The sequence below is a fragment of the Oncorhynchus keta genome, unplaced genomic scaffold (genome assembly GCF_023373465.1).
Source record: "Oncorhynchus keta strain PuntledgeMale-10-30-2019 unplaced genomic scaffold, Oket_V2 Un_scaffold_984_pilon_pilon, whole genome shotgun sequence".
Classification (NCBI taxonomy): domain Eukaryota; kingdom Metazoa; phylum Chordata; class Actinopteri; order Salmoniformes; family Salmonidae; genus Oncorhynchus; species Oncorhynchus keta.
In genome coordinates, this window is record NW_026291019.1 from 183,051 (window position 1) to 207,621 (window position 24,571).

Here is a 24,571-nt window from a genome sequence, read left to right on the forward strand (position 1 = left end):
CCCCTGTTCCTCTCTGCCCCTGTTCTCTCTGCCCCTGTTCCTCTCTGCCCCTGTTTCTCTCTGCCCCTGTTTCTCTCTGCCCCTGTTCCTCTCTGCCCTTGTTCCTCTCTGCCCCTGTTTCTCTCTGCCCCTGTTTCCCTCTCTGCCCCTGTTTCTCTCTCTGCCCCTGTTTCTCTCTGCCCCTGGCCCCAGTCCTTTTTTGCCTGCGTCCCTTTTCTCCACCCTTCCCGAAGTGTGCACTAACAATCACCAATCACACACGCACACAGAGGCAGTGTTAACTGAGTTGTCTCATTTCAGGTGGAGAGTTCAGACCCTGTGAAGAAGAAGGAAGTCTCACTAACATGGGACATGAACACAATTGTCTCAGAATGATTATTTCTATTCACTGAAATGACCCCAGTTTAACACTGTATGTGTGTGTTCTCCTCTAGAGAAGGGTATTCAGTTGTTTAAGCAGGGCCAGTACTCTCAGGCTGTGGACATGTTCTCTGAGGCTCTCCACTGTGACCCCAAAGACCACAGATACACAGCACCTTAAAGCTTGACCTCTAACCTATGACAAACACCACAGGCACACAACATGAAATCACACAATACTCACAAATTAGATTTGTGTAATCTTGCCCAAACTCTCTCTCTCTGGTTCTTTGGGAATAATTGCTACCGTTAAGGGTGTTTGGAGATCTACTCCTCTGACTTCAGATGCTCAGAAGTCCATCCAGCTTGCTCCTGATTGGCCAAAGTGATGCTTCCACAAAGGGAGTGCACTAACAGGGTTGAAGGTCACTATCTGATCTACTGTGAACGTGCACAATGCTTTGTGTGTCTGTCTGTCAGAATTCTGACTCTCTCGCCATCTCTCTTCCTCCCCCCTCCCCTCTTCTCTCCAGCGGTATGGTGAGGCAGAGAGGGCCATGTAACAGAGTGGAGGCTCCTCAGAGGAGGAAGGGGAGGGACATCCCCCTTAGTTTCATCTAAAAAGGATAACTTTTTAAATTCACTATGTAATCAAATAAATGATTAAAACACACTATTTTGCAATTAAGGTCTATAGTAGCCTCAACAGCACTCTGTAGGGTAGCACCATGGTGTAGCTGGAGGACAGCTAGCTGCCGTGCCCTGGTACATTGATTTCCATACAAAACCTAGGAGGCTCATGGTTCTCGCCCCCTTCCATAGACTTACACAGTAATTATGATTCAGAGCATGTCCTCCAACCTGTTAGAGCTCTTGCAGAATAAACTTGCAGAATAAACTGACATTTTGAAAGCATAAGCTGCAGCTAGCTAGCACTGCAGTGCATACAATGTGGTGAGTAGTTGACTCAGAGAGAAAGACAATAGTTGAACAGTTTTGAACAAACACATTTTTTCCAAAATGAAGGAGGAGCAAAATAGAGAGCGATAGATCAAACACCCTGCTCAAACAGAGGGATGTTATATTAGCTAGCTGGCTATGATGATCCAACTCAACACTGGAAGTCTTCCACGTCAAGGGAAGCTTTTGGTTTGACTAATTTATTGCCACCAGGGCTCACCTGTGTAAGTGCTAAACTGCTTACTGACTGTACACAGTAACGTTACTGCATGATTTTAGAGGGATTACAAACGCGTTAGTTCTATTAGCTATTGTAGCGACCCGCACAGTGTGTTATGGGTTAGGCTATTAGTTGGTTGTGTTGTACTTACCAGTACCCAGTGTTCGCGGGGCTGACATGCCAATCAACCTGCCAATCACGGAACGCCTGGAATGTTCTGATGCCGGGCATCCTGGTGGTTGGTGGGGGTGGGCGTGGGGATGGGCGTGGGGATGGGGGGGGCGTGGGGATGGGCGTGGGGATGGGGGTGGCGTGGGGTGGGCGTGGGGGTGGAGTGGCGTGGGGGTGGAGTGGCGTGGGGGTGGGGTTGGGGGTGGAGTATACATCTTGTATTTCCAGGTGTTTGTTCTCTCTCTTACGTCTCTCTTACGTCTGGCCTTCACAAGAGAAGTTCATGGTTGTTTTATAGGGTATCCTTCATTTATTTGACGTGGGCTACGGCCAAACAGTAGCCTGTGTGGAGTTGGGTTAATAAAACGTACATTCGTAAACTCAATCCTCTGTCTGGACAATTGTTCCTTTATGATCTAGCCAGGTCATTGCACTATGTTGACTAGGACATTACTTTAGCTAATATGGTGACAACGATATAGAGTGTGTGTAGTAGTTTGACTTGGGAAGGTTTTTTTCGCCTGGTCACATACAGCTGGTGTGTTGTACATTGCTACTATAACAACCTCCACTCTTCTGGGAAGGCTTTCCACTCGATGTGGTAACATTGCTACAAGCATTTCGCTACAGCATTTGGCTAACACCCGCAATAACATCTGCTAAACACGTGTATTTGACAAATACAATTTGATATGATTGCTGTGGGGACTTGCTTCCCTTCAGCCAGAAGAGCATTAGTGAGGTTGGGCAGTGATGTTGGGCAGTGAGGTTGGGCAGTGAGGTTGGGCAGTGAGGTTGGGCAGTGAGGTTGGGCAGTGATGTTGGGCGATTAGGCCTGGCTTGCAGTCGGTGTTCCAAAGATCCCAAAGGTTTTTGATGGGGTTGATGTCTGGGCTCTGTGCAGGCCATTCAAGATCTTCCACCCCGATCTCGCCAAACCATTTCTGTATGGATCTTGCTTTGTACACTGGGGCATTGTCATGCTGAAACAGGAAAGTGACTTTCCACAAAGCACAGAATCGTATAGAATATCATTGTTTGCTGTCGCGTTAAGGTTTCCCTTCACTGGAATTAAGGGATCTAGCCTAAACCAAGAAAAACAGCCCCAGACCATTATTCCTCCTCACCAAACTTTACAGTTGGCACTGTGCATTGGGGCAGGTAACGTTCTCCTGGCATCCGCCAAACCCAGATACGTCCGTATGACTGCTAGATGGTGAAGCGTGATTCATAACTCCAGAGAACGCGTTTCCACTGCTCCAGAGTCCAATGGCGGCGAGCTTTACACTACTTCAGCCGACGCTTGGCATTGCGCACGGTGATCTTAAGAAATGGAAACCCATTTCATGAAGCTCCCGACGAACAGTTCTTGTGCTGAAGTTGCTTCTTGCCGCAGTTCGGAACTCGGTAGTGAGTGTTGCAGCCGAGGACAGATGATTTCTACACGCTACGCGCTTCAGCACTCAGCGGACCCCATTCTGTGAGCTTGTGTGGCCTACCACTTCACGGCTGAGCCGTTGTTGCTCCTAGACGTTACCACTTCATAATAATAGCATTTACAGTTGACCAGGGCAGCTCTAGCAGGGCAGGAATTTTACAAACAGACTTGTTGTAAAGGTGGCATCCTATGAAGGTGCCAAGTTGAAAGTCACTGAGCTCTTCAGTAAGGCCATTCTACTGCCAATGTTATGCAGATTGCATGGCTGTGTGCTCGGTTTTATACACCTGTCAGCAACAGGTGTGGCTGAAATAATCTAATCCACTAATTTGAAGGGATGTTCACATACTTTTGTATAAAAACAAACACATTTTATTATATCCCCTAGATAGAGGACAGCCACTTCAAAACATTAGTCCTTATGATACCTTTTTTCACTGTTTAAAAAACCATTTATGGTAGTGTTACTCAATGCGTTTGTATTGTCAATAGTAGTAAAGGACTAATTCAATATTTTATCAAATCATTTTTATGTATTTAATTTTTTTACCTAAAGGGATACTATAATTCAAAATCAAATAGCTAAATGATCCAGCTAAATGATCCATGGTACGACCACCTTAAAACAATTCCAATGTCCAGCAGCAAATCAAATCTAATTGTATTTGTCACATGCGCTGAATACAACAGGTGTAGACCTTGCTGTAAAATGGTTCCTGACAAGCCCTTAAGCAACAATGAATGCAGTTGTTTTTATGTAAGAAAATATTAAATTTTTTAAATGACAAAAATGATTAAAAAATGAATTACACAATAAAATAACGAAGCAGCAATAAACAATTACATGAAAGATTATTCATTGTAATTTTCAAAAAAGACGCATCATGCAGATACAGTAGGACACAATAATCCGAGACACAGACAGATTTAGCTATATGGATGTCAAGGTTCACTTTGAGTCCATTGCTCTGAAGATCAGTGAGCTGAACACATGTCTTTCACACAAAAACACACTGGAAACTCAGAGCAGCTTGCCTTGGCCTTGGCATAATGACAGCTGACTGTTGTCTGTTGTTTCTAGCAAGCTAATGTTGATAGCTAAATGACAGCTAACTAGCTAGCTCACTAGCTAACTGTAGGGTCTTGATGTAGTTCAACGGCAGCATATCGTATTGTTCACAATCCAGTACATTCAGAGTAGCTGTGTGATGCACCGAAATGCTTGTTTATCACTGAATAACAGCCACTTCATGTAGCAAACAAGTTAGTTGAGATCACTAGTTCACTCAATTCAAACGCCAGTTCAATATAACTCCCAATATCACAGTATTTTTATGTGTGTGCCTGGTTTATTCTATATATATATATTTACATTTTCAAATGTTATTTTACCTTCTATTTTGTATATTTTCATCGGACTAGTAGGGACATATGAAGCCTGGAGGCTGCAGTAATGTAGAGATGTCAGTAGGGAGAGCTCTGGTCTAGGACACTGGTACCAAAGATACTCCCCTTTCATCTGTTCTGGAACCTTCAGTACCAGCTGATGAGAAGTGATGGGAATGGGTCACATGTTGTCTCTTGTAAAACATGTAGGTCCACTCCTCAAATAAAGAAATGTAACTACAGTATTCTGACTTTAGACCATTTTCTATTTAGATACAGTAACATCCCTTACAGTGTCTTGCGAAAGTATTCGGCCCCCTTGAACTTTGCGACCTTTTGCCACATTTCAGGCTTCAAACATAAAGATATAAAACTGTATTTTTTTGTGAAGAATCAACAACAAGTGGGACACAATCATGAAGTGGAACGACATTTATTGGATATTTCAAACTTTTTTAGCAAATCCAAAACTGAAAAATTGGGCGTGCAAAATTATTCAGCCCCGTTAAGTTAATACTTTGTAGCGCCACCTTTTGCTTTGATTACAGCTGTAAGTCGCTTGGGGTATGTCTCTATCAGTTTTGCACATCGAGAAACTGATTCCCATTCCTCCTTGCAAAACAGCTTGAGCTCAGTGAGGTTGGATGGAGAGCATTTGTGAACAGCAGTTTTCAGTTCTTTCCACAGATTCTCGATTGGATTCAGGTCTGGACTTTGACTTGGCCATTCTAACACCTGGATATGTTTATTTTTGAACCATTCCATTGTAGATTTTGCTTTATGTTTTGGATCATTGTCTTGTTGGAAGACAAATCTCCATCCCAGTCTCAGGTCTTTTGCAGACACCATCAGGTTTTCTTCCAGAATGGTCCTGTATTTGGTTACATCCATCTTCCCATCAATTTTAACCATCTTCCCTGTCCCTGCTGAAGAAAAGCAGGCCCAAACCATGATGCTGCCACCACCATGTTTGACAGTGGGGATGGAGTGTTCAGGGTGATGAGCTGTGTTGCTTTTACGCCAAACTTAACGTTTTGCATTGTTGCCAAAAAGTTCAATTTTGGTTTCATCTGACCAGAGCACCTTCTTCCACATGTTTGGTGTGTCTCCCAGGTGGCTTGTGGCAAACTTTAAACGACACTTTTTATGGATATCTTTAAGAAATGGCTTTCTTCTTGCCACTCTTCCATAAAGGCCAGATTTGTGCAATATACGACTGATTGTTGTCCTATGGACAGAGTCTCCCACCTCAGCTGTAGATCTCTGCAGTTCATCCAGAGTGATCATGGGCCTCTTTGCTGCATCTCTGATCAGTCTTCTCCTTGTATGAGCTGAAAGTTTAGAGGGACAGCTAGGTCTTGGTAGATTTGCAGTGGTCTGATACTCCTTCCATTTCAATATTATCGCTTGCACAGTGCTCCTTGGGATGTTTAAAGCTTAGGAAATCTTTTTGTATCCAAATCCGGCTTTAAACTTCTTCACAACAGTATCTCGGACCTGCCTGGTGTGTTCCTTGTTCTTCATGATGCTCTCTGCGCTTTTAACGGACCTCTGAGACTATCACAGTGCAGGTGCATTTATACAGAGACTTGATTACACACAGGTGCATTGTATTTATCATCATTAGTCATTTAGGTCAACATTGGATCATTCAGAGATCCTCACTGAACTTCTGGAGAGAGTTTGCTGCACGGAAAGTAAAGGGGCTGAATAATTTTGCATGCCAAATATTTCCGTTTTTGATTTGTTAAAAAAGTTTGAAATATCCAATAAATGTCGTTCCACTTCATGATTGTGTCCCACTTGTTGTTGATTCTTCATAAAAAAATACAGTTTTATATCTTTGTTTAAAGCCTGAAATGTGGCAAAAGGTCGCAAAGTTCAAGGGGGCCGAATACTTTCGCAAGGCACTGTATGTGACATGTTGTTCCTGCATATTAATGACCTGACTAGACGAGGCTACTTTAAAATGTGTCAACCACAGAACTCACACTTAGGCTACGCCTGCTTCTACTAACACTTACAGTAGACTACTTCTTGTTTCCACGCAGTGACAGTACGTTGACTGACTGTTCAAGACCTCTCCCCTTCACTTCACTCTGTAAGTACACTTGATGATATCTTGAAATATAGTTTTAGTTTTGATGTTTTTAGCCAAACATCACATGACTTCCTGTATCTTTGTACTTGTTGGTTTATTTTGAACTGTGTTTTGGTTGTTACATCAGGGCCTGTATTCATAAAGTGTCTCAGCCGGTCCATATAATTATGATCCAAAAGGCTAAACTGATCCCAGATCAGCTCTCCTACTCTGATACACTTTGTGAATACTGACCCTGGACTGTGTTTTCATGTGTTTAGTTTAGTTCAGTTTATTCATTTACATGTTTAAAACATGATCAGTAGAGTTTGCCAGTAATACCCAGATCTCTAATCAATAGGGTCATGTTCACTGTCAAAGTACAACTGTGTAAGTGTGCATGTGTGTGTGCGTGTGCGTGTGTGTGTGTACGCATGCGTGTGTGTGTGTGTGTGTGTGTATATTTATTTTTACATATTCATCTGATTGTTGTGTGTGACCAAAATGTGTGTGTGTGTGTGTGTGTGTGTGTGCTACAAATGATGGGATATATTTTACATATTCATCTGATTGTTGGATATACAGTCACGACCAAAATGATTGGCACCCTTGACAAATACTGAGCTATATATTGTGTGCTACAAATGATGGGATGTAAATTGTACATGTTACACAAAAACTTGTGCTTGTTATTTTAAGAGCTCTGAGTGCAATAGATTGTTGTGGAGACATTTTGAAAATGGCTTAGAGTAAGAGTGATTGAGTTGATGTTTCAAAAAAGCTTTAGGAGTAGTATTAACATGAGACAGTGATGGTGGGTTGTGTTTAGGAGTAGTATTAACATGAGACAGTGATGGTGGGTTGTGTTTAGGAGTAGTATTAACATGAGACACAGTGATGGTGGGTTGTGTTTAGGAGTAGTATGAACATGAGACAGTGATGGTGGGTTGTGTTTAGGAGTAGTATTAACATGAGACACAGTGATGGTGGGTTGTGTTTAGGAGTAGTATGAACATGAGACAGTGAGGGTGGGTTGTGTTTAGGAGTAGTATTAACATGAGACACAGTGATGGTGGGTTGTGTTTAGGAGTAGTATTAACATGAGACACAGTGATGGTGGGTTGTGTTTAGGAGTAGTATTAACATGAGACACAGTGATGGTGGGTTGTGTTTAGGAGTAGTATTAACATGAGACACAGTGATGGTGGGTTGTGTTTAGGAGTAGTATTAACATGAGACAGTGATGGTGGGTTGTGTTTAGGAGTAGTATTAACATGAGACACAGTGATGGTGGGTTGTGTTTAGGAGTAGTATTAACATGAGACAGTGATGGTGGGTTGTGTTTAGGAGTAGTATTAACATGAGACACAGTGATGGTGGGTTGTGTTTAGGAGTAGTATTAACATGAGACACAGTGATGGTGGGTTGTGTTTAGGAGTAGTATTAACATGAGACACAGTGATGGTGGGTTGTGTTTAGGAGTAGTATTAACATGAGACACAGTGATGGTGGGTTGTGTTTAGGAGTAGTATTAACATGAGACACAGTGATGGTGGGTTGTGTTTAGGAGTAGTATTAACATGAGACACAGTGATGGTGGGTTGTGTTTAGGAGTATTAGTATTAACATGAGACAGTGATGGTGGGTTGTGTTTAGGTATTAACAGTAGTATTAACATGAGACACAGTGATGGTGGGTTGTGTTTAGGAGTAGTATTAACATGAGACAGTGATGGTGGGTTGTGTTTAGGAGTAGTATTAACATGAGACACAGTGATGGTGGGTTGTGTTTAGGAGTAGTATTAACATGAGACAGTGATGGTGGGTTGTGTTTATGGTGGGTTGTGAGTAGTATTAACATGAGACACAGTGATGGTGGGTTGTGTTTAGGAGTAGTATTAACATGAGACACAGTGATGGTGGGTTGTGTTTAGGAGTAGTATTAACATAAGTATTAACATGAGACATGAGACAGTGATGGTGGGTTGTGTTTAGGAGTAGTATTAACATGAGACACAGTGATGGTGGGTTGTGTTTAGGAGTAGTATTAACATGAGACACAGTGATGGTGGGTTGTGTTTAGGAGTAGTATTAACATGAGACACAGTGATGGTGGGTTGTGTTTAGGAGTAGTATTAACATGAGACAGTGATGGTGGGTTGTGTTTAGGAGTAGTATTAACATGAGACACAGTGATGGTGGGTTGTGTTTAGGAGTAGTATTAACATGAGACACAGTGATGGTGGGTTGTGTTTAGGAGTAGTATTAACATGAGACACAGTGATGGTGGGTTGTGTTTAGGAGTAGTATTCAACATGAGACACAGTGATGGTGGGTTGTGTTTAGGAGTAGTATTAACATGAGACACAGTGATGGTGGGTTGTGTTTAGGAGTAGTATTAACATGAGACAGTGATGGTGGGTTGTGTTTAGTGAGTAGTGGTAACATGAGACAGTGATGGTGGGTTGTGTTTAGGAGTAGTATTAACATGAGACAGTGATGGTGGGTTGTGTTTAGGAGTAGTATTAACATGAGACAGTGATGGTGGGTTGTGTTTAGGAGTATTAACATGAGACAGTGATGGTGGGTTGTGTTTAGTATTAACATGAGACAGTGATGGTGGGTTGTGGTAGTAGTATTAACATGAGACAGTGATGGTGGGTTGTGTTTAGGAGTAGTATTAACATGAGACAGATGATGGTGGGTTGTGTTTAGGAGTAGTAGACACAGTGATGGTGGGTTGTGTTTAATATGAGACACAGTGATGGTGGGTTGTGTTTAGGAGTAGACAGTATTAACATGAGACACAGTGATGGTGGGTTGTGTTTAGGAGTAGTATTAACATGAGACAGTGATGGTGGGTTGTGTTTAGGAGTGAGTTTGGTAATAACATGAGACAGTGATGGTGGGTTGTGTTTAGGAGTAGTATTAACATGAGACAGTGATGGTGGGTTGTGTTTAGGAGTAGTGTTGTGTTTAATATGAGACAGTGATGGTGGGTTGTGTTTAGGAGTAGTATGAACATGAGACACAGTGATGGTGGGTTGTGTTTAGACACAGTGATGGTGGGTTGTGAGTAGTGGTATTAACATGAGACAGTGATGGTGGGTTGTGTTTAGGAGTAGTATTAACATGAGACACAGTGATGGTGGGTTGTGTTTAGGAGTAGTATTAACATGAGACAGTGATGGTGGGTTGTGTTTAGGAGTAGTATTAACATGAGACAGTGATGGTGGGTTGTGTTTAGGAGTAGTATTAACATGAGACAGTGATGGTGGGTTGTGTTTAGGAGTAGTATTAACATGAGACAGTGATGGTGGGTTGTGTTTAGGAGTAGTATTAACATGAGACACAGTGATGGTGGGTTGTGTTTAGGAGTAGTATTAACATGAGACAGTGATGGTGGGTTGTGTTTAGGAGTAGTATTAACATGAGACACAGTGATGGTGGGTTGTGTTTAGGAGTAGTATTAACATGAGACAGTGATGGTGGGTTGTGTTTAGGAGTAGTATTAACATGAGACAGTGATGGTGGGTTGTGTTTAGGAGTAGTATTAACATGAGACACAGTGATGGTGGGTTGTATTAACATGAGACAGTGATGGTGGGTTGTAGTTTAGGAGTAGTATTAACATGAGACAGTGATGGTGGGTTGTGTTTAGGAGTAGTATTAACATGAGACAGTGATGGTGGGTTGTGTTTAGGAGTAGTATTAACATGAGACAGTGATTAACATGAGACAGTGATGGTGGGTTGTGTTTAGGAGTAGTATTAACATGAGACAGTGATGGTGGGTTGTGTTTAGGAGTAGTATTAACATGAGACAGTGATGGTGGGTTGTGTTTAGGAGTAGTATTAACATGAGACACAGTGATGGTGGGTTGTGTTTAGTGATGGTGGGTTGTGTAGTATTAACATGAGACAGTGATGGTGTTGTGTTTGTGTTTAGGAGTAGTATTAACATGAGACACAGTGATGGTGGGTTGTGTTTAGGAGTAGTATTAACATGAGACAGTGATGGTGGGTTGTGTTTAGGAGTAGTATTAACATGAGACACAGTGATGGTGGGTTGTGTTTGGAGTAGTATTAACATGAGACAGTGATGGTGGGTTGTGTTTAGGAGTAGTATTAACATGAGACACAGTGATGGTGGGTTGTGTTTAGGAGTAGTATTAACATGAGACAGTGATGGTGGGTTGTGTTTAGGAGTAGTATTAACATGAGACACAGTGATGGTGGGTTGTGTGTTAACATGAGACACAGTGATGGTGGGTTGTGTTTAGTATTAACATGAGACAGTGATGGTGGGTTGTGTTTAGGAGTAGTATTAACATGAGACACAGTGATGGTGGGTTGTGTTTAGGAGTAGTATTAACATGAGACAGTGATGGTGGGTTGTGTTTAGGAGTAGTATTAACATGAGACAGTGATGGTGGGTTGTGTTTAGGAGTAGTATTAACATGAGACACAGTGATGGTGGGTTGTGTTTAGGAGTAGTATTAACATGAGACAGTGATGGTGGGTTGTGTTTAGGAGTAGTATTAACATGAGACACAGTGATGGTGGGTTGTGTTTAGGAGTAGTGGTAATATGAGACAGTGATGGTGGGTTGTGTTTAGGAGTCGTATTAAATCAAATCAAATAACATTTTATTTGTCACATACACTGAATACAACAGGTGTAGTAGACCTTACAGTGAAATGCTTACTTTAAAGCCCTTAACCAACAATGCAGTTTTAAGAAAATACCCCCCAACAGCAAGAGATAAGAATAACACATAATCGACCCCACAAATGCTGATGCTCCAGATACTCAACTTGTCACGTTCTGACCTTAGTTCCTTTTTTATGTCTTTGTGTTAGGTTGGTCAGGGCGTGAGTTGGGGTGGGTAGTCTATGTTCTTTTTTCTATGTTATATTTCTTTCTATGTGTTTGGCCTCGTATGGTTCTCAATCAGAGGCAGGTGTCGTTTGTTGTCTCTGAGAATCATACTTAGGTAGCCTGTTTTCCCCATTTGGTTGTGAGTGTTTAATTTCTTATAATTTCTCTTTTGTTTCTGTTCACCTGGCAGAACTGTTTCGTTTTCGCTTCGTTATTATTTTGTGTAGTGTTCAGTTTGTTCTATTAAAACATGACGGACATTTACCACGCTGCATTTTGGTCCACCTCTCCTTCCACCAACGAGAAGCGTTACACAACTAGTCTAAAGAAGGTGTGGTGGTTCATTTCTTTACTATCAAATAAGGAGAGACAAACTTATCACACCAGTCAGAGTTATACTTAAACTAAATCTTTAATAATAAGATCTTTGCAATGACTTTCAACGATTCATCATTTCTCATGAACCGTTGAGAGTGACAACATAATGGCTACTGAGATCTTTTATAGCAAAGATCCACCCCCCTATTTGACATAACAAACCAGAGATATTAGGAACAGTTCACAAAGTGAGACTTTATAAATGAGAAAGGAGTATCCCGTAGCCTGGTCCTCCATCCTCAGGGTCTGGTGGGCAGTATGGCACCTTCCTGCAGTGGCTGGCATGGATACAAGTAGACCTATCAGCTACGCGAACAGCAGTGGGGGTAATCAGCATCACCTGGTATGGTCGAGCCAACCTCTGCTGGTTCCAATGCTTTCGTCTCAGGTCTTTCACCACCACTCAGTCACCTGGTTGCAGTTTTTGCAGGATCCCCACCAGAGGCTGGGGTAGAGCCGCTTTCACCCTGGGGAAAATAGCATTCAGAACATTGTCTAGAGCTGTACGATAACTTACCATGTCATCGTCACAGCCCATCAGTGTCAGCTTGTTCTGTGGGAAGGGAGAATTGATCGTCCTCATTGGTCTACCTGTTAGAACCTCATGAGGAGCCAATCCAGTGGCAACGTTTCGGTTACTAGTCCAACACTCTAACCACTAGGCTGCCCTGCCACAGTTAGTTTGACCTCTATACTGTGTAGGATGTGTGTTTTAACTTTTCTACATCCATAACAACCAGCTCTTTTGACTTTGTTACAGACTCAATGGGCCTTACGGGCCTTCACTACAGATGCTCTGTGTGTGTGTGTGTGTGTGTGTGTGTGTGTGTGTGTGTGTGTGTGTGTGTGTGTGTGTGTGTGTGTGTGTGTGTGTTGCTGTTTATCCTCACAGCTTGAGGATAGGAGCTATCATTGAACCTGGTGGTCAGTCTTTAGTCACTGGCTGTTTAGCCTCACAGCTTGAGGATAGGAGCTGTCATTGAACCTGGTGGTCATTGTTTAGGCTGCTGTACAGCTTGATGGACTGTAGAGGATTGAACATTTATCCTCCTATATTTGGGTTCTGAGAATAAAACAGCTTCACAACAATCAATGTAGAAATATGTGTTTACAGTAATACAGACCTGTTGAATAAGTGATTGTTGTTGATGGTGATGATCATGATGACTTTATTGAATTCATGAGGAAATTATTTTTGCATCATACGACACGTCATCTTAAATAGACAGACATGCAACACGTCACACACATTACATCCATAGTGGAATAGACTTACAGACAGACAGTATTCACATAGACAACCATATATCACATTACATACATAGTGGAATAGACTTACAGACAGACAGTATTCACATAGACAACCATATATCACATTACATACATAGTGGAATAGACTTACAGACAGACAGTATTCACATAGACAACCATATATCACATTACATACATAGTGGAATAGACTTACAGACAGACAGTATTCACATAGACAACCATATAGCACATTACATCCATAGTGGAATAGACTTACAGACAGACAGTATTCAGCACAATACATCCATAGACAACCATATTCACATAGACAACCACAATACATCCATAGTGGAATAGACTTACAGACAGACAGTATTCACATAGACAACCATATATCACATTACATACATAGTGGAATAGACTTACAGACAGACAGTATTCACATATAGACAACCATATAGACACATTACATCCATAGTGGAATAGACTTACAGACAGACAGTATTCACATAGACAACCATATAGCACAATACATCCATAGTGGAATAGACTTACAGACAGACAGTATTCACATAGACAACCATATATCACATTACATACATAGTGGAATAGACTTACAGACAGACAGTATTCACATAGACAACCATAGTGGAATAGACTTACAGACAGACAGTATTCACATAGACAACCATATCACATTACATCCATAGTGGAATAGACTTACAGACAGACAGTATTCACATAGACAACCATATAGCACAATACATCCATAGTGGAATAGACTTACAGACAGACAGTATTCACATAGACAACCATATAGCACATTACATACATAGTGGAATAGACTTACAGACAGACAGTATTCACATAGACAACCATATATCACATTACATCCATAGTGGAATAGACTTACAGACAGACAGTATTCACATAGACAACCATATATCACATTACATCCATAGTGGAATAGACTTACGGACAGTATTCACATAGACAACCATATAGCACATTACATCCATAGTGGAATAGACTTACGGACAGTATTCACATAGACAACCATATAGCACATTACATCCATAGTGGAATAGACTTACAGACAGTATTCACATAGACAACCATATAGCACATTACAACACAACACAATATGAGCCTGGTTCATTTTCAGTAATGAGGCCCTGTACCCCATTTACAGTTTATACTTCAATGTATCAGGTGGAGTTATTCACCAGCTATAGAGTGAGTTGTTGTTTATGTTTCTAAGACTGCAGGGTGGGAGATGCAACAATGTCCTTGAGAACAGCAGGAAGTGTGTTGGTGGTCTTTCTCTGGTCTGTGACAGGTCTGGTCTCATTCATAACTTATATGTTTTTCAATCTACAGGCATCAGTGTCATTGGCTTAATTCTGATACCATTGTGTTGTGTGACTGTGTTTCAGTGGTACTGGGTCAGGATGGCTGGAGTGTTACATACACCACTCAGAGTATCTGTACCTTAAAGGGGTCAACAGTAGAGCTGTCCTCCTCTTACACATATCCCAGTGGTTATACAATCACAACAACTTTCTGGTTCACTAAATATGATGCTGAGGAGAATTATGTGAGTCTGAAGGATGACCCAGACTACAAAGGACGTGTGACGTACCGTGAGGATGAAGAGAATGGTCACACCCTGACAATCACAGACCTGAGAGAGAGTGACTCAGCTATGTACATGTTCAGATTTACAGATCAGACTGGGAAATGGAGATATACTGGCAAACCTGGAGTCACTCTGTCTGTCACAGGTACAGTTACATTCAATATAGGAAAATTGTCTTGGTTTGTATTTATGTCTGTATAACATAGGATTTCTTCCATCTTTGTATTAGAGTGATAAATCAGTAAAGGGATTTACAGTGATATTGTTTTTCTCCAGGTCTTCAGGTGAAGGTGACTGGTGGACATCAGGATAAGACACTGACCTGTAGCACCACCTGTACTCTGACTGACAACCCCACCTACATCTGGTACAAGAACGGACACAAAGTAAAGGAGGACTCTTCCAGACTGGACTCAGACTCCTTTAGTGATGCAGACAGTTACTCCTGTGCTGTAAAAGGCCACGAGGATCTCCCTGCTCCAGCAGTGTGTAAGTGTGGACTTTTACATACAACATTGGCTTCAGGTTGTCAGACAATCATTATTGAATTTGCTGTGAATGTGACGTCCACTTCTGCTTTAGTTCCGTATGCTTTGCCACGCAGTGTTGAATGTGCTTCAAGATATATAATCAAATTCATGAAAATAGAGTCAATGGATGAATTTACTTCTACCAGATACCTCATTATGTTGTTGTGCTTGTACACTATTGCACTCCTTTTTTAAACAATGAAAAAATGGAAAAAAAAACTACAAAACTCAGGGACTAGTCACATCCTTGTTACTTTCACAGCATATGATTTTAACTGGTGAAAACTCGTGTTCCTACTTAATCAACAGTGTGGACTTCTTTGAGTTAATTTTTTCGAGATGGGATCACCTCGTTAGTCAGTACGTGTTACACATGTGCTCGCTTGCCCATCTGGTTAGTGGGAAGGTATTTCACCTTTGTTGGCCCAGGTGATATTTAAATGATGAAGTTTAAGAAATGTGGAGAGTCAACACCTTTACTTGATTTACTGATTTCTGGAAAAACAATTCTTTATCTTCCCTGCTTTTGTTTTTCTCCACTTTTTGGTTTGTTTCCTGTCTTCAAGTTTGGTGTAGGTTTTTACTTTTTTCTTATTTTTCTTATCTTAAAATATTGTGGGTGCTCATGTCTCTGGTTCCAGTTGTTGTTGCTAGTCAACTTTTAATGGACACCCCCATGAGTGTCTTTCACAACCTTTCCTAGAAACCGGTCTCATTTTGGTCTTTTTTAGTGACTCTTTGGTATTTCCCCCTTCTGTTTGAGTGACTTTTGGTTTTCTTGCAGGTGAACATAGCAACATAAGTGTATTGGTAATATAAAGGGATTATATTGTCTTCTTGTCTTTCAGGTCAGAAGTGTTGGAGTGTGACTTACACCCATCAGAGTATCTGTGCCTTGAAGGGGTCAACAGTGGACATATCCTGCTCTTATACATATCCCAGTTATCATGAGATCAAACAAGCTTTCTGGTTTACTAAATGGTCTGGTATGGAGGCTGAAGATCTGAGCTCAGTGCCAGGGTATGAAGGTCATATAGAGTACCTTGGGGATAAGGAGAGTGACTGTACCCCGAGAATCACAGATCTGAGATTGAGTGACTCTGCTGGGTACAGATTCAGATTCATAACATCTGGAGAAAAGTTTTCTGGCTCACCTGTCTCCCTGACTGTCACAGGTAAGCTGTCACAAATTTCACACACAGTTGAAGTCAGAAGTTTACATACACCTTAGTCAATGTAAAGGTTTTCCTCCTCTTCGTCTGAAGAGGAGAGGCGAGAAGGATTGGAGGACCAATGTTAAGTGTCGATGTTTTTTTAATAAGAAATACTCCAAATGAATACAACTGATACAAAAACAATAAACGTGAAACGAACAAAAAACGAAACAGTACCGTGTGGTGAAAAACACAGACACGGAAACAAACACCCACAAACAAACAGTGAAACCCAGGCTACCTAAGTATGATTCTCAATCAGACATCTACTGACACCTGGCTCTGATTGAGAACCATACTAGGCCGAAACATAGAAATCCCAAAATCATAGAAAAACAAACAGACTGCCCACCCCAACTCACGCCCTGACCATACTAAATAAATACAAAACAAAGGAAATAAAGGTCAGAACGTGACAGTCACATACATTTAAACTCAGTTTTGAACAATTCCTGACATTTAATCCTCGTCAGAATTCCCTGTTCTAGGTCAGTTAGGGTCACCACTTTATTTTAAGAATGTGAAATGTCAGAATAATAGTAGAGATAATTATTTATTTCAGCTTTGATTTCTTTCATAACATTTCCAGTGGGTCAGAAGTTTACATACAGTCAATTAGTATTTGGTAGCATTGCCTTTAAATGGTTTAACTTGGGTCAAACGTAGCCTTCCACAAGCTTCCCACAATAAGTTGGATGAATTTTGGCCCATTCCTCCTGACAGAGAAGGTGTAACTGAGTCAGGTTTGTAGGCCTCCTTGCTCGCACATGCTTTTTCAGTTCTGCCCACAAATTTTCTATAGGATTGAGGTCAGGGCTTTGTGATGGCCACTCCAATAACATTACTTCGTTGTCCTTAAGCCATTTTGCCACAACTTTGGAAGTATGCTTGGGGTCATTGTCCATTTGGAAGACCCATTTGCAACCAAGCTTTAACTTCCTGTCTGATGTCTTGAGGTGTTGCTTCAATCTATCCACATAATTTTCCTGCCTCATGATGCCATCTGTTTTGTGAAGTGCACCAGTCGCTTTTGCAACAAAGCACCACCACAACATGATGCTGCCACCCCCGTGCTTCACAGTTGGGATGGTCTTCTTCGGGTTGCAAGCCTTCCCCTTTCCTCTAAACATAAGATGGTCATTATGGCCAAACAGTTCTGAGAGCTATGACGGCTGTGTGGTCGCATGGTGTTTATACTTGCGTACTATTGTTTGTACAGATGAAAGTGGTACCTTCAGGCGTTTGGAAATTGCTCCCAATGATGAACCAGACTTGTGGAGGTCTACAATTTTTTACTGAGGTCTTGGCTGATTTCTTTAGATTTTCCCAAGATGTCAACCAAAGAGGCACCGAGTTTGAAGGTAGGCCTTGAAATATTTCCACATGTACACCTCCAATTGACTCAAATGATGTTAATTATCCTATCAGAAGCTTCTAAAGCCATGACATAATGTTCTGGAATTTCCAAGTTGTTTAAAGGCACAGTCAACTTAGTGTATGTAAACTTCTGACCCACTGGAATTGTGATTCAGTGAATTATAAGTGAAATAATCTGCCTCTCACACAATTATTGGAAAAATCACTTGTGTCATGCACAAAGTAGATGTTCTAACCGACTTGCCAAAAATATAGTTTGTTAACAAGAAATTTGTGGAGTGGTTGAAAACGAGTTTTAATTATGACTCCAACCTAAGTGTATGTAAACTTCCAATTTCAACTGTAGATAATTGAATTACCTTATTAAGGGCAGTAATACAGTCTTAGTAGTGGTATGTAACAGAAAAATAACAAATCTTGTATTTCACATCAGAGGACATAGAGTTTAAGTCGGAAGTTTACAAACGCTTAGGTTGGACACCAATCCCGAAAAAGTTCAAACTTTCCACCTTCTCCACGACTGTCCTGTCGATGTGGATGGGGGGGGGGGCTCCCTCTGCTGTTTACTGAAGTCCACGATCATCTCCTTTGTTTTGTTGATGTTGAGTGAGAAGTTATTTTCCTGACACCACACTCCGGGGGCCCTCGCCTCCTCCCTGTAGGCCGTCTCGTCGTTGTTGGTCATCAAGCCTACCACTGTCGTCTGCAAACTTGATGATGGAGTTGGAACCGTGCATGGCACGCAGTCATAGGTGAACAGAGAGTACAGGAGAGGGCTGAGAACGCACCCTTGTAGGGCCCCAGTGTTGAGGACCAGCTGGTTGGAGATATTGTTTCCTATCTTCACCCCCTGGGGGACCCAGGGTCTTAATGACTAGTTTGGAGGGCACTGAGCTGTAGTCAATGAAGTGTAGTCATGTTTCCGTTCTTATGTAGATATTCTTCTTGTCCAAATGAGATAGGGCAGTGTGCAGTGTGTTGGCGATTGCATCATCAGTGGACCTATTGGAGCGGTAAGCAAATTGGAGTGTGGGTCTTGGTCTTGGTCTATCACCAAGTCAGGTGATATGAGACTTGACTAGTCTCTCAAAGCACTTCATGATGACAGAAGTGAGTGCAACGGGGCGATAGTAATTTATTTCAGTTACCTTAGCTTTTTTGGGAACAGGAATAATGGTGGCCCTCTTGAAGCATGTGGGGAGAGCAGACTGGGTAAGGGATTGATTGAATATGTCCGTAAACACACCAGCCAGCTGGTCTGCGCATGCTCTGAGCACACGGCCAGGGATGCCATCTGGGCCGGCAGCCGTGCGAGGGTTAACCCGTTTAAATGCTTTACTCACGTCAGCCATGGAGAAGGAGAGCCCACAGTCTATGGTAGTGGGCCATGTCAGTGGCACTGTATTGTCCTCAAAGCGAGCAAAGAAGTTGTTTAATTTGTCTGGGAGTAAGACATTGGTGTCTACGACGGGGCTGGTTTTCTTTTTGTAATCCCTGATTGACTGTAGAGCCTGCCACATACATCTCGTGTTTGAGCCATTGAATTGTGACTCTACTTTGTCCCTATACCGACGCTTTGCTTGTTTGATTGCCTTGCGGAGGGAATAGCTGCACTGTTTGTATTCGGTCATGTTTCCAGTCGCCTTGCCATGGTTAAAAGCGGTGGTTCGCACTTTCAGTGTTCAATTCTGCCATCAATCCACGGTTTCTGGTTAGGAAACGTTTTAATAGTCACAGTGGGTACCACATCTCTGATGCACTTGCTAATAAACTCGCTCACCAAGTCAGCGTATACATCAATGTTATTGTCTGATGCTATCCGGAATCTTGAAGGGTGGAATCCGATTGGTCAGACCAGCGTTGAATAGACCTGAGTATGGGAGTTTCCGGTTTCAGTTTCTGTCTATAGGCTGGGATCAACAAAATAGAGTCATGATCAGATTTGCCGAAGGCAGGGGGGGGGGGTTGTATGCATCACAGAAGTTAGAGTAGCAGTGATCCAGAATGCTACCAGCTCGAGTCACGCAGTCGATATGCTGGTAAAATTTAGGAAGGCTTGTTAACAGGTTAGCTTTGTTAAAATCCCCAGCTACAATAAATGCAGCCTTGGGATGTATGATTTCCAGTTTGAGGTTCTTTCAGGGCCGACGAGGTATCTGCTTGGGGGGGATATACACGGCTGTGACTATAATCTAAGATAATTCTCTTGGAAGATAATGCTGTCGGAATTTGATTGTAATGAATTCTAGGTCAGGTGAACAGAAGGACTTGAGTTCCTGCATGTTGTTATGATTACACCACACGTATTTAATCACAAGGCATACACCCCCTCCCTTCTTCTTACCAGAGAGATGTTTATTTCTGTCGGCGTGATGCATAAAGAAACCGGGTTGCTGTTCCGACTCTGACAACGTATCCATAGTGAGCCATGTTTCCGTTAAACAGAGAATGATACAATCTCTGATATCTCTCTGGAAGGCAACTCGTGCCCAAATTTCATCCACCATGTTGTCTAGAGATTGGACATTGGCGAGTAATATGCTCGGAAGCGGTGGATGGTGTGCTCGCCTTCTGCGTCTGACCAGTGGGCCGCTCCATCTGCCTCTCCTGTGGCGACCGCGTTGTTTTGGGTCGGCCTCTGGGATAAGATCTGATGTCAGGGTGGAGTTCCGAACAAGGGATCCACTTCGGGAAAGACATATTCCTGGTCGAAATGTTGGGAAGTTGACGTCGCTTTTATATCCAATAGTTCTTCCCGTCTGTATCTAATAACACTTGAGATTTTCTGGGCTAACAATGTAAGAAATTATACATTAAAAAAACAAAGAACTGCATCGTTTTCTAAGGACCTGAAGAGAGGTGACCATCTCTGTCGGTGCCATCTTGTGTCGCCGCTTGGCATAGCTCATGGTGATCTTAGGTTTGTGTACGGCTGCTCAGCCATGGGAACCCATTTCATGAAGCTCCCGACGAACAGTTATTGTGTTGAAGTTACTTCCAAAGGCAGTTTGGAGCTTGATAGTGAGTGTTGCACCCCAGAACAGACGATTTTAAAGTGCTAAGCGCTTCAGCACTCGGCGGTCCTGTTCTGTGAGCTTGACTTGTGTGGCCTACCAATTTGCGGAAGAGCCGCTGTTGCTCCTATATGTTTCCACTTCACAATAACAGTACTTACAGTTGAACGGGGCTGCTCTAGCAGGGCAGAAATTCGACGAACTGACTTCTTGGAAAGGTGGCATCCTATGACGGTGACACGTTGAAAGTCACTGAGCTCTTCAGAAAGGCCATTCTACTGCCAATGTTTGTCTATGAGGATTGCATGGCTGTGTGCTCGATTTTATACACCTGCCAGAAACGGGTGCGGCTGTAATAGCTGGATCCACTAATTTGAAAGGGTGTCCACATACTTTTGAATGTATTGTGTATTTAGGAGGATATTAATGATTTGTTTCCTTTAACTCCAGATGTTGTGTTGGAGATGGATCCTACATCTGTGTCAGAGAGGAAGAATGTGACACTGACATGTAGAACCAACTGTACACTGGTCCCCAACACAGCCTACAGTTGGTATAAGAATGGACAGCCTATAGCAAACAGCAACACCTCCTCTCCTGTCTATATCCTATTCTCAGTCAGCAGTGAGGATACAGGCAGATACTCCTGTTCTGTAGAAGGACATGAGGATCTCCCCTCTGCTGAAGAGACTCTCACTGTCAGATGTAAGTACATGGGGTTCAAATCATTAGCTTGGTATATTAACATTGTAATTATTTTGTATCTATCTCCAGTTGTATTCTTTATTAAGTAACATCATGTTGGAACCTCAGAGCATGTGCTTTTAATTTTTCTCAATGTAATTATTTTAATCTGTCTTGTAAAATGCACCGATGTACTTTATTTGTTAAATCTAATGTCTTCAGAAAGCCAAGATAATATATACAATAACCAAGATGTTAATGACTTTTTAATGGTCCTTTACCAGATGGCCCAAAGAACACCTCAGTGTCAGTCAGTCCCTCTGGTGAAATAGTGGAGGGCAGTTCAGTGACTCTGACCTGCAGCAGTGATGCCAACCCACCTGTGGAAAACTACACCTGGTACAAGAGGAATGTAACCTCACCAAAAGCATCAGGACAGAGTTACACCATCCATAACGTCAGCTCTAAGGACAGAGAGGGATACTACTGTGAGGCTCTGAACATTATAGGGAGAGAGACTATCCCTGTCCATATTAATGTTATATGTAAGTATGACACATTCTGTCCATTTTTGGTGCTCTGTAATTTTACAGATTTCATTCTGACATCATGCATTTATAAACTCATGACCCTGCAGCAGTGTTTTCCTGGGTTCCTGTGGTGGGGGTGGGGGCTGTCCTGACTGCTGGAGCTCTGCTACTCACCATCTACTGCTATATGAAGAGGTGAGCCAGCCATTTACATCTACTGTATTAGTAACATATCAACTTCCACTAGAGGTCAGTAGAGAGCAGAACTCACTCTGTCCCTCATTACAGGAGATCCACAGGAGGAAGTGATGCCACAGCAGACACACTGGTAATAATGTCAACAACCAAAGTTATTTCAATACCAATACAGCAGAAACAGACAGGAAGCAAATACATTTATGTATGTGTGTTTTATACAGTATTGTATTTCTGTGTCTCTCTCTCGACAGAGTGTCCATCCTGATCCTAACAGTGAGACGTACACAGCTCTGAACATGAAGACCAGGTCACCAGAGTACGACACCCTAGCGGTAAGTATTTTATAATGCAGTTTGTGTGTCTGTGTCTGTAAAAGTGTTAGAGGGAGGGGTTTGTAAAGTGCTCATTCAATGTGTCTTCTTTCAGAATGTGAGGGACTCCCCAGTGACACAGCCCCTCAAATAGACACTTGGCCCTCCGATTATGAAAACTTCAGAGAACCATCACAGAATCTGGACTGAAGAGAACCACCACATAACCTGGATTGAAGAGAACCACCACAGATCCTGGACTGAAGAGAACCACCACAGAACCTGGACTGAAGAGAACCACCACAGAACATGGACTGAAGAGAACCACCACAGAACCTGGACTGAAGAGAACCACCACAGAACATGGACTGAAGAGCTAAAGCATCAAACCAAAGCTAGGCCTCACAATGCTATTCTCTTACTATCATATTGCTTTCTTATCTATTAGGTTTTCCAGACAATGACCTTTAACTTTTGAGTGAATGCTGGAATTTAGATTATTTATCATTAGGAGAACACAGTATGTATATCGATGATCAATACAGTATGTATATAGATGATCAATACAGTATGTGTATAGATGATCAATACAGTATGTATATAGATGATCAATACAGTATGTATATAGATGATCAATACAGTATGTATATAGATGATCAATACAGTATGTATATCGATGATCAATACAGTATGTGTATAGATGATCAATACAGTATGTGTATAGATGATCAATACAGTATGTATATAGATGATCAATACAGTATGTGTATAGATGATCAATACAGTATGTGTATAGATGATCAATACAGTATGTATATAGATGATCAATACAGTATGTATATAGATGATCAATACAGTATGTATATAGATGATCAATACAGTATGTGTATAGATGATCAATACAGTATGTGTATAGATGATCAATACAGTATGTATATCGATGATCAATACAGTATGTATATAGATGATCAATACAGTATGTGTATAGATGATCAATACAGTATGTATATAGATGATAAATGGAATAGATTGTGCTTCTGCTCTTTTTCTATAAGATTTTGCCATTTCCAGACTTGATTACATTTCACGTCGAAATATGTTGAACTATTCATTAGCTCTGCTCCTTCGGGGTAGCAGTAAACTATAGGAATCCCCCAGCAGGAACACAGAACCTAACAGGTGGAGGCTGGGGTGGTGGGAGGAGCTAAAAGCCAGCTCATAATAGCAGCAAGTGGCAGCAGGATGAGTGAGCAGACCTGGTCATCCTAAATAGACTGCCAAATAAGGTAGGCGTATGTCACGCCTTGACCTTAGTTATCTTTGTTTTCTTTATTATTTTGGTTAGGTCAGGGTGTGACAAGGTTGGTTTGTTTAGTTTTTGTATTGTCTAGGGGTTTTTCTATGTCTTGGGGTTTTTCTAGTCTAGGAGTTTATATGTCTATGGTTGCCTAGATTGGTTCTCAATCAGAGGCAGCTGTTTATTGTTGTCTCTGATTGGGGACCATATTTAGGCAGCCATATTCCTCAGATATTTTGTGAGTTGTTATTCTATGTTTAGTTGCCTGTTTTGCACTAGCCATATAGCTTCACGGTTCGTTTTGTTGTTTTGTATAGTTTTGTTCAGTGTTCTCTCTTTCATTAAAGAGTTATGTACGCTTACCACGCTGTGCCTTGGTCTCCTGTTTATGACGACCGTGACAGTGCACCTCTTGGTGCAATCTTAGCTGATGCATCAGCTGAGACAGGCACTCAGGTTTTTTTTTTAATGAACTGGCTCCACTTAGTTTCAGAAAGAAAACACCACAGAGAAATATATTTAACCATTTACAGTGTATTCAGACCTCTGGACTTTTTCCAAATTTTGTTACATTGGAGACTCATTCTAAAATGGATGAAATAGATTATTTCCCTCGTCAATCTAGACACAATACCCCATATTCACAAAGCAAAA

The 24,571-nt window shown here is 41.7% G+C and overlaps 1 protein-coding gene across 1 annotated transcript; it reads left to right on the forward strand.

Moving 5' to 3' along the window:
- The first annotated feature begins 306 nt into the window (after positions 1 to 306).
- LOC118371355 (B-cell receptor CD22-like) lies at positions 307 to 22,955 on the forward strand. The gene is made up of 12 exons (XM_052517851.1): positions 307 to 343; positions 6,584 to 6,636; positions 14,385 to 14,462; positions 14,560 to 14,907; positions 15,039 to 15,251; positions 16,141 to 16,467; positions 21,348 to 21,602; positions 21,866 to 22,126; positions 22,219 to 22,306; positions 22,400 to 22,439; positions 22,561 to 22,641; positions 22,736 to 22,955. Exons 3-12 carry the CDS (start codon positions 14,408 to 14,410, stop codon positions 22,772 to 22,774), a joined length of 1,707 nt encoding a protein of 568 aa, XP_052373811.1. The 5' UTR covers positions 307 to 343; positions 6,584 to 6,636; positions 14,385 to 14,407; the 3' UTR covers positions 22,775 to 22,955.
- Positions 22,956 to 24,571: the final 1,616 nt, after the last annotated feature.

What these genes read in the sequence shown, in the direction of transcription:
- LOC118371355 (XM_052517851.1), top strand. Translation starts at nt 14,408, where the DNA reads ATGTCCTTGAGAACAGCAGGAAGTGTGTTGGTGGTCTTTCTCTGGTCT. An exon ending in TCTCCCTGCTCCAGCAGTGT is followed by an intron (nt 15,252 to 16,140) that starts GTAAGTGTGGAC and finishes CTTGTCTTTCAG; the next exon opens with GTCAGAAGTGTTGGAGTGTG. An exon ending in ATGCCACAGCAGACACACTG is followed by an intron (nt 22,440 to 22,560) that starts GTAATAATGTCA and finishes CTCTCTCGACAG; the next exon opens with AGTGTCCATCCTGATCCTAA.